At 58.7% G+C, this 12,590-nt stretch overlaps 1 protein-coding gene across 1 annotated transcript; it reads left to right on the forward strand.

Moving 5' to 3' along the window:
- The first annotated feature begins 923 nt into the window (after nt 1-923).
- On the forward strand, nt 924-12,300 carry S1PR3 (sphingosine-1-phosphate receptor 3). Its single transcript, XM_032427648.1, has 3 exons — nt 924-950; nt 1,150-1,344; nt 8,562-12,300. The coding sequence occupies exon 3, from the start codon at nt 8,700-8,702 to the stop codon at nt 9,828-9,830; it is 1,131 nt and encodes a 376-aa protein (XP_032283539.1). The 5' UTR covers nt 924-950; nt 1,150-1,344; nt 8,562-8,699; the 3' UTR covers nt 9,831-12,300.
- The last annotated feature ends 290 nt before the right edge of the window (nt 12,301-12,590 follow it).

Genomic DNA, 12,590 nt, shown 5'->3' on the forward strand with positions numbered 1-12,590 from the left:
AGCAGCAAAGTGCAAAACATGCCAGGCGCCCATCAGGGCTCAAACTCCCCCTAAATAAGCATTTGCTCCCAGCTCTAGGGGAAGGTGGGACAGGGTTCCTTCTTTGGAAGCAGGAGGACTCCAGATCTGGGGCAGGTAACTGAGGGAGACCCTTCCCCTGCATCCTCCCACCTGGCTCCTGGTACCCCTGCACCCCTATTCTGTCTGCCCAGGGAGGTGCACCCTTGCTGTGGGTAACAGGCCTGGGGTTCCCTCCTGCCTCTCCTTTTCTTCTTCCTCCCTCTCCCCACCATGCCCCAAAAGTTTCTAGGGTTGGTTGCTGTGTGCATTCACCTGGCCTTTACTTTCTTTCTCCAGTGGAAAATTCTGTAGTCTAGTCACCTCCCTGGGTATTCTTCTTTGGAAGCACTTTGTCAGGGCTATTTTATGCATCCATGCAAGAGGGTCCATCTCTGTGGGGACAGCAGCCCCAGAGATGGGCCCACAGGTCCAGGAGCTGGGCAGCCCTGTGTGGGGTGGGCCTGGGGTCCACAGCCAGCGCCCAAGCATGCTAACCCAGGAACCAGTGGAAAGGCAATTTGAAAAGGAAATTATCAAGATCACTTCCACAGTAAGGATGATGATGATGATGATGATATCATCATCATCATCAGCCCAAACCCTTGCTAGGAGCTCGCCCAAGGGCGCAGGGTCAGGATGCCGGCCTGGGGCAGGGGCTTGGGAGCAGCTGAGGCGGGGGGACTGATGGGCCGGGAAGAGGAGTAGGGCACTGAGGCGGGGGACTGGATGGGGCGGGAAGAGGAGTAGGAATGGTGAGGGGGGCGAGCGCAGGGGAAGGGAGAGGGAGGGGCGAGGAACGAGGAGGTGGGAACTGGGGCGGGGAGATGGGGGGGCGAGGAGAGACGGGGAGATGAGGAGGAGACGCGGGAGGTGAGGACCGGGGCAGGAAGGTGAGAGGGGCCGCGGGGAGGAGGGTCGGGGAGGTGGAGATGGGGTAGGGGACTTGAGCGAATAGGGAGGTGGGGGTTCGGGAGCGCGGAGGAAGTAGGGAGGGGGCGCCGGGAGGGCGGGGAGCTGGGGGCGGTGGGGCGGAGCGCCGCCCCGCCCCTAAGGGCCTCTGGAAAAGTTTGCGCTCTGGCTTGCGCGCAGAGGCTGAGCCAGCCGGTCCTGGGGACACGCGACGGGAACGCGGCGCCAGGAGGAGCCCGAGCGACAGCCCCCGGCCGGGACCGACTCCCCCCCCATCCAGCCCCAAGACTCTCCCGGTGCCCCGGTCCCCGCCGCCTGTGAGCGGAGGAAGGGTCCCCAGGATGCGGGTGGCCCAAGTGCCCTTTCCAGACAGAGGTGAGTCGGCGGGGCAGGGGCTGCGAGTCCGGGGCGCCCAGCCTGGGTGGGTGGGGTGGGGGCCGCTGGGCCCACTTTTCTCACCAAATTCCAGCCTATCCCTGGCATGACTGTGACCTGGCCCAAGAAGACACCACGTCCCCATCAGCCCCTCATCCGGGCCATCCATTCCGGTGATGGCCCCAGCGGGGGAGAGGGAATGGTTCCTTTTTCCACTCTAGTGATGAGAGCCATTGACCAGCCAGAGCCAGGGGAGAGGGAATGGTTCTTTTTTAACTACAGTGGGAAGGTCCAGACTGAACTGCACCTTCATGACCTGAAGGAGACATAAGTGGCTCTTCCCAGAGAAGTCCCCTCTGTCCTTTTCCTGGAGTAACTGAAAAGTGAGGCAGCCTCACCGTCCCGGGATGAGGACCTGGGGGCTCTGGGAGTGTGTGGTTGTCGTCGTTCTCCTGAGAAAACCGTTCTTTTAAATGATATTCGCCACAAAATTCCACTGTTTTCTTCCGATTCTTGAAGTAGGCAGTCAGGACTGTCAGAATCAGGGCTGGAAGATAAAGCCCCTACTTTTGCAATCGTGAGGTTCCCACGTGCTGCGTTCACAGCTGGATAAAGCCTGGAGAAGGGACGGGACATGTCCTTCTTTGGCCCGATGCTAGCTTTGCTGTGTTTCTAACCACCCCGGCTCCAAACGGTCTGTGTCTCTCTCTTTCTCTCTCTTCTGGTGCTGGCCACTCCCGGTGACATATTTCTTTGTGGGTTTTTATATTTAGATGTAAGAGAGGAACTTGTTGGGGGTTTAAAGGGAACACATTTTGTTAGGAAGATGAAGCAAGGCGAGTGGCACGAACACGGGGCTCTCCTGGAGGATAATTTCAAAAGTGGAGGGTCCACCCTGCCCACGGTACCCACCTGCCCTGGAGCCCTGACGACTTCCAGAATGAGGCATCTTTCTAAAGTCTGGAGGTCAGAGGCTGCAGACACTCGCTGTAGACACACATCTTCCTCGTTCATCTTTGCAACATTCTTGGTCAGAAGTTGCAAACACTCAATGTAGACACACATCTTCAGTGGCATTCTTGCAGGCGTGGTTAAGAAAAACAGTTCCTAGAAGTAGCGGGCAGGATTAGGTCCTGCGGGTGCGTGATGGACACGGCGGACGGCCCTGCCTGTGGCTGGGGTGGTGGTGGGCGCGTTGTCCTCGAGGAGTCGTGCAAGTGTCTGGCTCTGGAGGAGTTCTCAGGGAACTGATGCAGAGCTCCATCCAGAATGACTAATTCTGTGGCCATAGGAGGACCACCCAGTGGGTTTTCTCAGTCAGCAACCTTCACATCCTGCCGGTCTGCTTGTTCCGTCACCTGACAGGAGAGACTGCACATCAGCCCTCAGAAGCCTCCTGTGAAGATGCGGCTGGGATGGATTCTCCCCCAGCTTCACCTTCGTCGATGCTGCTTTCCTCTTTAGGTTTCTGAATTTCGTAAAGCGCGTGGCTCTCCTAATTTTCTACCGCGTGTGGATGGTAGAAAGTGGCATCTCCTGAAGAAGGAGCCTCACACGTTGGCCTAACAATGTTCTCAAAATGCAGGGACTAATTTCCTCCTTTCTCTGGAAATTATGGCACTGATGTGACCCTGTGATGTCTTTTCCCTCCTCCTACACACACTTCGATACCTACAGTGTGTGCATGTGTTTCTATGATGGAAAAATGAGAATCTGGGCATGCCGTCATCTTGAAAATTTGGGGGTTGCCCTACTGTGAAGCCCCCTCTCCTTCTGCAGGACTCGGTGCCGTGAGCCGGCCGCTGACACCGCCGGCCGGGCCGAGGGCCGCCTGTGCTGGTAGCTGGAACCACTGCGCTGTGCTTTCTGGGGCTTTTCTGTTCCCTCCCACGTGGCTTCCTCCTTCCTGCCTTATCAGTTTGCAGCCACTTCTTTGCACCCATTTTCTGTTGAATTAATTAATTGCCTGAGGAGACGTTCCTTGAGCTTTCGGAGGTAACAGGACGTGCTCGGTGAACTCCATCCAGTGCCGAGACTCTGGCGCTCGGTGACGGTTGTGACCGTGCCGGGTACGGTCAGCCTCCGTTCTGTGTCGTTTTCCTCCTATCTCTGTGGCTGCGTGTGTAGGAGGCCTGGTGGCAGGCCAGCCCGGTGAGCCCCGTGCGCTGGAGCGAGGCCTGAGCCGGTCGGTGGGGCTCTTGGGCCTTGCAGATGCTGCTTCACGTCCCCAGGGTCAGGTTTCCGCTTGTGTCAGCATTCCAGCATTTGGCGAGCCTGCTGGTGACACTCCTGTCACCGCCATCTCGGTGAAGACCATGGCGGGGTGGGGGGTGGATGCTCTAGAAGAGTGAGCCCCTGCTGTGGTGCGTGGGAATCGGATGACCCAGCCATCCAGCCCAGCGCTGCCTCAGCTTCCCTCTGTGTACACTCAAAAGGCAGATGCCACCATGGGGACAGACGGGGTGCCTGCAAGGGACATTGTGGGCCGTGTCACCGTGGCTCCAGGAACCGGCAGGAGGGACCCCACAGTTAGGACTTCTTGGGCCAGGTGTCTCTTATTTGCATAGGCCCTTAGCTGCCCGGAGGAGCTCATTCCCACACACCTTCATTCATCCCACGGCAGTCTGGGCAGGAGTCCAATCCCGTTACTAAGAACAGGCAGAGAAGGAGAGTCTGAAAAGTCTGGTTGAAGAGCAGAGGGTAAGGCCTCTTGTGTCAAGATCGGCTGCCTTACAATGGACAAGCCCGGGCACCCAGGCGAGCGAGCACGGAGGCCGCCCCTGGGGCCTGTGCCCGGGCTCCTGCTGGCCCCCCCACGTCCATGCGCTCGCGGGACTGCACTCCATCTGTGTTAACACCCGCACCTTCCCTGCCCGAGAGAGTCCCGTGTGGGAACGCCGCCGGGGAGCGGGGAGCCTGCTCATCCCAGTGACCTCACCGGGGGCTCCGGGCCTAGGCTCCCAGCGGAGTGCAGGCGCGCGGGGCCGTGTGTGCGAGGCCTCTTGCTGGAAGCTACCTCTGAAAGCCCCGCTGGGTTGCTCAGAAATCTGGGGCAAGGGGAAATATTCATTAGCAAAGGAATTTCCTGGGGCATCGACATGGCCAGCCCGGCCTTTCTTTCCTAAATTCTTGTAAACAACAACAAAACACTGCTTTCCAGGAAATTTTGCTGGTTGGCAAATGCTTGGTGTCTCGGTTCAGTTTGGAGGATGGACTCGTTGGTTTCCCTGGGAAAACGTGCCTTTCACAAACAGCACCCCGTGTCTGATCGGGAGAAATTCCTCACTGTCCTCTCGTGCTTTTCTTGTTCGCTGTGACGGAGAGGGAGAGAGACCCCAGACTTTGTGGAAATATTTCCCTTTACTTTTTTCTTTTCCTTCTTTTTATAGTTTGTTTATTTTTCAAGTTGACATGTGTAGAGAAAGTGAGTCACTAGTGCAGAGAGCCCATCTGGAACCCATCGGCCGCCCGGGCCGCCCCTCCCCGCGGACGCGCCTCCCTGGGACGGAGGGACGGCAGCCTCACCGGTGCGACGCGGTCTAACCTGGGTGACCACGGCGGGGACGCCTTCTAGAAGGTGCTTCTCCCAGTGCCCGTCCCACGCAGCAGCTTCTGGCTCAGGCCCGGCGCTCTGAGACGTACAAGACTACCTTCCTCAGCACTGGCCTCTATTTCTGACTTGTTCGGGGGAAATCAAGCAGTGATCAGACTCTTACAACGAAAAGTCAGACGGTGGTCCCTGCCAGGCCCCAGATGTTTAACTTTTAAAATAAAGAAAAACGTGAGCGTTTGTAATGTGTACGTCTTGCCCACATGGGGACTTCTCCAGCTAGCCGGGTGCCGTTAGTCTCTGCGGGGACCCTCTGCATCTAAGCCCCTCCTAGACAGCAGCACGACGCTCAGAAATCCAAGGCAGCCCATGGATGCACAGGCACCAGCTCACGAGGATGCCCCCACCCAGGCCCCGCAGCGCTTGTTAGGACAGCGACCTGTAGAAACCCCGTGTCCACAGACAGGAGCAGGAATTACCAGCCTCCGAACGCACCTCCACCTAGGACTCGGGTGAGCAGCACGTCGGCAGAAAGACGCCAGGCACGTTTGTAGGCTATGGGGCCCCATTTACGTGAAGGTCGGAAACAGGCTCCTGCCCTCGAGGGGGTGAGAAGCCAGCCAGTGGTCCCTTTGGGGGTCGGTGGTGGCTGGGACGCGTGGAACAGGCTGGCCTCCCAGGAGCTGTGCTCACAGTGCCCAGCACTCCTCAGGATGGATGTGGCCGAGAGCTGATGCCCCACCTGGTCCCAAGCCGGGCTGGCCGCTCCGAGTGGGGGGCGGGAGGGGCAGAATGTTCTTTCCGCATATTCAGGTCCTGCCGCGCCCCTGAGAGGTGGGGGCAGAACTCCTTGATGCTTTTGACCACAAGTAACAGCACTCAGACACATCCAAAATCAACCTGGCCTTTGCCCCAGCACGTAACTCTTGGGGTGGAGTCTACGTTCTAATGTTGGTAATCCAAAGAAAATAAGCTTTTAGATTCTAAAGAGAGCCAGATGTCTTCCAGTTACGAAAAATGCGGAGAGTAGCATTTAGCAAGAGATGTTCTGGAAGAAATGTGCTCTTTGAGTGATGAATATTTAATCAAGGGAAATGATAAATCAAGCGTTAGTAGGAAAAATACATTCACCCTCAAAACGCATGGTTTGGGTGGCTCTCCGGCGCATCTTACACTATTTTCATTGTGGTGGTTCTGCTGCTGGGTATCGCCTTCATTGTTTGCTTGTTTTCCTGCCCTGCTCAGTTCTTTCAAAGCCCTGCCTGTGCCACGAAGAAAAGTCCTTCACTTGTCTGTCCTTGCTCTTTACGTCCAGGAGGTCCAGGTCCAGCGGGTTCATGGGCACACGCGTCCCTGTCCTTGCTCATGGCCCCAGCGCGGGGGTGGGGTGCGTGCAGAGGGAGGGATGGACGTGGCGGGGAGTTACCCTGGGAAAACAGGCACAGCCGACAAGCCGAAGTCGTGCTGTGGTTTCCAAACCTTTCGCATGTGGCCGCTTGGAGCGAATTCACGAACAATTCACATTCCTCGCCCTTTCAGGTAACACGCGTGTTTCTACAATTCAGACCATGTGGGTGCTCACTCACTCATGATCGCAAGTCATGCTCACCACATGCGTGTCATCGTTGCTGGGACGGGAGCCCCTGGTTGGGGAGCAGGACTAGTGGACAGAGTGGCCGCCGGCGCGTGGCACCGGGCTGCCTGGCGTGGGGCGCGTGGAGGCCTCGGGTCTGCTGCGTGGACCCGGCGCCGGCAGGGAAGTAGCCGTTCCCCGGCCGCTGCTCCCTCCGACTCTCGGTGGGGCTGGCTGTGCTCCGGGCTGTGCCCGGGGCCCGGACGGCGGAGTGAGGCCGTGGCGGCTCCATTCGCGGCTCACAGATAAAGACTCAGCTGACAAGCAGCAGGGAAGAGCAGAGCGTTCGTGGGGCACCCGTGAGCGGACGGGCGCGGTGCCCCCGATGCGGTGTGAGTGAAGCAGGCCCCTGCAGGCCGCAGGCTCAGAGGTGGTCAGCCGCGGCATTATTTACACTCCTGAAACGACAGCCTGCGATTTGTTGTAAAAAGTGGCGAGTGGGCTCAGGGAGGTCTGGAGGGGCTGGGCTGACTCCAGAACGTGTTGCAGAGCAGGAGGAATTTGACTCAGGGCGTGAAGGACAGGCCAGAGTTAGAGAAAGGTGCGGGAGCGGCGGCAGGGGCCGGCGGGACAGCGGCCCACCGAGCTGACCCGTGCGTCTCCAGGGGCATCTACTGACCTGCATGCAGCGCGCAGGCGGCCCCCGGAGGCCAGGGCCCACGGGGTTTCTGGAACAGCCGCGCATGCAAGCTCCGGCACATTGGGAGAAGTCTCTGCAGCAAAGGAACAGAGCGGCTCTCTCTGACCTCAGAGAACCCGAGCCCCCTGATGGAGGGGGGGATCTGACAGCCTCCCAGGCCCCAACCAGTGCCCGCAGGGCCGGGAAACAGTGACCTAGAGGGAGTGGGGGACCCACGGAGTTTCTCTCCTTCTCGTCCGAGAGCAGCCGCCCACGCTGTGCCCCTGAGTCCTTCCAGGACTGAGACCCTCTTGGGCCTTCTTGGTACCTAGCAAGATCCCACCACACCCCAAAATGCAGACCCCATATCATTTGGGGAGCTGTCTGTCTCTGAACCCAACTTAGGGCTATGGCTTAAACGTTGTAAAAGTAAAAAAATACTCATCGCTGGACACTCAGAGGGCTGTTTTAAGCTAATCTCATTTGATTGTAGCAGATATTTAAGCATATATTTCTAATTTAAAATCAGTGGGTCCACTGAAAGCCACGTCCAGCTGTGACGTCACATGAGGTGATGAGCACGGCCCCAGGTGGGGGTGGGAAGTATCTGGAGGGGAGGGGAGATTAAATCCAGGGCCTTCGAGGGCCTGGCCCTTGGCTTCCCACCTTCACTGTGTCCCTAGACCCCCAGGTGGGTCGTTTCTTTCTGTTCACTTGCACGGCTTCAGTTTTGGGGGTTCAGACTGTTTGATCTGAACTCTGAGTTTTCAGCCACGTCCAGAGCCCGAGTGCTCATCCCTGCCCTTCCTCCCATCACCCCCGTGGAGGTACGGGTTTGGGTTCTGCTCTGCCTCACACTGCCCTTCCTTCCGTGGCCGCGTGGCCCTGTCTCCGGCCTCTCCTGGGGGCTGTCGGGACCCGACTCTGTCCCCAGCCCTGGTCCCAGGGATGCTGTCAGGGCTGCAGGTGCTTCACCACGTGACTTCAGGCTCACCAGGGGGGCTTCCTGGAGGCGTCATTCCGGTTCTATCCTATTGCATTGTCCTGGGATGATCCTGTCTGTCTCCTGGTCACGGGGAATCATGGTTTGGCAGCTCCCGTGCGGTGGATCAAGGATGCAGTTAGCACTCACGAGTGCCTTGGGATTCCCCGATGGATGTTTATTCGGTCTGTGTGTCATTGTTACATGAGTGAACGACCGTGGCACTCACGCACTGATCTCCCTCCCGGGGGCTGCAGACACCAAGTGGCTTCCCGTGGCCGCCTCAGCCGCTGGGGAGCTCTGGGCCCCTGCGTGACCAGCCGTTTGCATGCTTGCGGAGTTCGGGTGCCTTCCTCCAACTCTGCTGTGGCCGCTGCCCCTGGGTGGTCTCGGAGCACCTTCATCGCTGGGCACCCCTCTTTTCTCTTTGCAGGCTCCTGCTCTGCGCGCCCTGGCTGGGGTCCGGCCGGGGCCACCCCTGAAGCCTGAGCCGGAGCCCGTTCTCTGGAGATGGACGTGCCCAGGGCGCCCTCTGGTGGGATCCGGAGCTGAGCCTCTACGCGCCCGAGCCATGGCCACGGTCCTGACGCCGCGCCCCAGGCCCGGGAACCAGACCCTGTATGAGCACTACAGCTATGTGGGCAAGCTGGCGGGCAGGCTGAGGGAGGCCCCCGAGGGCAGCGTGCTCACCACTGTGCTGTTCCTGATCATCTGCAGCCTCATCGTGCTGGAGAACCTCATGGTTCTCATCGCCATCTGGAGGAACAATAAATTCCACAATCGCATGTACTTCTTCATCGGCAACCTGGCTCTCTGTGACCTGCTGGCCGGCATCGCCTACAAGGTCAACATTCTGATGTCAGGCAAGAGGACGCTGAGCCTGTCTCCCACGGTCTGGTTCCTGCGGGAAGGCAGCATGTTCGTGGCCCTCGGGGCGTCCACCTGCAGCTTGCTGGCCATCGCGATTGAGCGGCACTTGACTATGATCAAAATGAGGCCGTACGACGCCAACAAGAAGCACCGCGTCTTCCTTCTGATCGGGATGTGCTGGCTCATCGCTTTCTCGCTGGGCGCCTTGCCCATCCTGGGCTGGAACTGCCTGCACGACCTCCCCGACTGCTCCACCATCCTGCCCCTCTACTCCAAGAAGTACATCGCCTTCTGCATCAGCATCTTCACGGCCATCCTGGCCACCATCGTGGTCCTGTACGCACGCATCTACTTCCTGGTGAAGTCCAGCAGCCGCAGGGTGGCCAGCCCGCACAACTCGGAGCGCTCCATGGCCCTGCTGCGGACCGTGGTCATCGTGGTGAGCGTGTTCATCGCCTGCTGGTCCCCGCTCTTCATTCTCTTCCTCGTCGACGTGGCCTGCAGGGTGAAGGAGTGTGCCGTCCTGTTCAAGGCCCAGTGGTTCATCGTGCTGGCCGTGCTGAACTCGGCCATGAACCCCGTCATCTACACGCTGGCCAGCAAGGAGATGCGGCGGGCCTTCTTCCGGCTGGTGTGCACCTGCCTGGTCCGGCGCTGCGGCGCCCGCTCCTCGCCTGCCCAGCCCGCTCTCGATCCCAGCAGAAGCAAGTCCAGCGGTAGCAACAACAGTAGCCCCTCGCCAAAGAGCAAGGAGGACTCTCCGCAGAGAGCCGCCTCGCCCTGCATGACCGACAGGAACAAAACGGTGCAGAATGGGACCCTCTGTAAGTGAGAGCAGCGGCCTCCAGGAACGGGGATCCTTACACATCCGCGGGACAAGGGGCGCTCTGCTCACAGCCACGGTCTTATTTATTGCATGCCTCAACCCCGGGAGTTCCAGAGCTGGCGCTCGGGAAACCTATTTGCCAATAGCCTGCGTGGTATGGACGTCACTAAGGGGGGGACCCGAGGACTCGCCAGCTTATTCCACGGTAGACAGCGTGCCTTGTCCGCTTCGGCTCCTGAGTCTTCCGAACGTCCCCGGCTGCTGACGTGATCTGCCTTCCCCCAAGTCCCAGCAGCCACTCTCCATGGTGCCTGCAGAGGGGAGGTGGTGGTGGGCACGCAACGTACGGCGTGCTTCCCCAGACGCCACAGTGATGTTTGGGAACTTCACACTACATTGTGCACAGCGTGGATGCTGGTGTATTCGTCACGTCTGGGCTACAGAGCACTTGGTTTCCAATGTCTGCCATCCGTACGTGGCTCCAGTGGGGGTACGTGGTGCAGTGTCCTGCTTGAACCACCAGGTGTAAGGACGTGGCTAGAAACCAGGTACACACTCCAGTCCCAGTCTCCTCAACTGACATGAAGTCTCGTGTTCAGAAGGCTTTGCCTGAATTCCCAGAAAGGGCTGCTCCCAGGTGGGGCTCGGGTGTGTGGGGCTGACCCAGAGAGAGCGGAGAACCAGAGAGCTTTGGGAGCGGCGTCCCTGCTTCTCCTCTGTCCTGTGTCCCTGTGGAGTCTTACACACATCCAAAGCCCCATTCCTACAGATCCCAGAAAAGCCAGCCAGGGTCCTTCAGGAGGCTGTCCCTAGGCCAACCAGGAAAATAACCCATATGAGCAGAGGACAGACACCCTAGCCGGAAGCCGGAGGCTGCAGCCTCTTTAACGTGATGGAAAGTTTGTCCTGAATTAGGAGAGGTTTACTTGATCCTGTGTGGAGTCTGATTCACTTTGATCAGAGAAGCACCGAGTCAGCGACCCCATGCTGTCCCCGTGAAGAAGCTGGGGCGGTCGGCAGCCCCCGCCCCCGCAAAGCTGACCCTGACCGTGCCGTGTCAGGAGCGCGTCTGGGATCCGGCGGTTTGCGCATTCTTCAAGGAAATGTGATGATGCCGTAACCCCCCTTTTCAGTATAGGTTGGCCATGCGTGCCCGTTGGTAGGGAGTTACTTAGAAGGCGTTTCGGTGCACGCCTTCCCCAAGGATTCCACCTGCAGGACAGACCGACGAGGAGAACGTGCACACGTCTGTAGAGATCTCATAACCACAGAGTTGATGTGCTCGGTACTTGGTAGAAGCAAAACAGAGCAACCTTCAGAAGGACTCCTACTTGGGCAAGCCCACATCAGAGCCCCTGAGGTTTTCTGATTTGCTGGATGTTTCAGCTGAGTCAAGACTCAAGAGACGGCTCGATATGTTAGCTCTCTCTCAAGAAGTTGGCTCCTGCATGCATGTCCCCCTGATGGAGGAACATTCCTGTGGGTCCTGGGGGGTCTCCACATACCCACCAAAGACTTCCCTCACTTTTGTTATTGGTGAGAGAAGTCCTGTTTGTCAGGAGACGCTTGGCGTCGGCTTCCTCCCATCACTGAAAAGAGCTTATTCTCTACTCCAATAGCGTGTCTGGAGAGTAAAGCGTGGAGAAAGGGAGGCAGTGTTTCGGAGCCACGACCTTGGGCAGTGCGTGTTCACGTAGTGAGCAAAGTGGCCGCAGGATCCCTCCGCACTGGCCCTGAGGGGCGCCGGGGGCCCTGGGTTTCTGGTGTTAGTATTAGTGACACTTGCACCATAACCCAGCTTCCCGTTGCGAGAACACAGAACTTTCAAGCAGTCTGAGTGAGAAATACGCCAAAAGAGTAATTGTGTTCGTTTGAGAGATGCAGAAAATGATCAACCCTAATTCCGCTGTGTACGGTATCCTCAGCAGGTGGCTGGGGGCGTGTAGGAGTTTCCAGGCCACAGAGAACTCGTGCATTAGATACCACTCGGTCAGTAACCTTTCCCTGTCCCGTGTGTGTTTGTTAACAAAATAAAACCAAAAGCCTGCTTATAAACCTGTCGCTGGGGGTCGGCGTGGGGGGTTGTTTGCACCAGAGCCCCTGGTGGTGTGCAGGGTGGCGGCCCAGCATGGAAGCCACTCTCGGAAGCCCATGACCGTCCCCCCTGTGTGTCCCCCAGGCATAGCTGGTGTCCAGGGAAGCTTCGGTGGCCAGGTTCTGGTAGGCCGGGCCATTTTGAGGCGGTTGAACCCTTCGACAGGGACAAAATGATGCGTCCTGGCTGAAAGAGACGGGCCGTTTGGTTCTGCTCCATTTGCAACAGGAGGGAAGAGGTCAGAACCGGCCTGCTGCCCAGCATCCTCGTTGACAGAGGGCAACTTCTAGCCTGTGCGTGTGGGCACGCGTGTCCATGTGTGCACACGTGTGTGCGTGTTTGTGTGCATGAGCGCATGCGTGTGCGTCTGGGTGCGTGCATGTATGTGCGCACACGCATATGTGAGTGTTTGTGTGTGCGTATGTTCGCGCGCGTGTGTGTGCGTGTGCGTGTGCGTGTCCGCGCTGCATGAGGCCTGCATTCGGCGTAACTAGCCCGGGGCTGATGCTCACGGAGAGATCTCGCGGCACAGCCGAGGACCGCAGCCTGCAGCCACCGCCCCGCACTCTGCCCGACGTGACGCCAGGAAGGCTGCGGCCAGGCCGCCACTCTGACCCCCCACCCTCGGCACAAGGGCGAGGCTCGGCAGGCGACGGCGGTGTAACAGGTGT

This window comes from Phoca vitulina, unplaced genomic scaffold (assembly GCF_004348235.1).
Source record: "Phoca vitulina isolate PV1807 unplaced genomic scaffold, GSC_HSeal_1.0 scaffold37, whole genome shotgun sequence".
Classification (NCBI taxonomy): domain Eukaryota; kingdom Metazoa; phylum Chordata; class Mammalia; order Carnivora; family Phocidae; genus Phoca; species Phoca vitulina.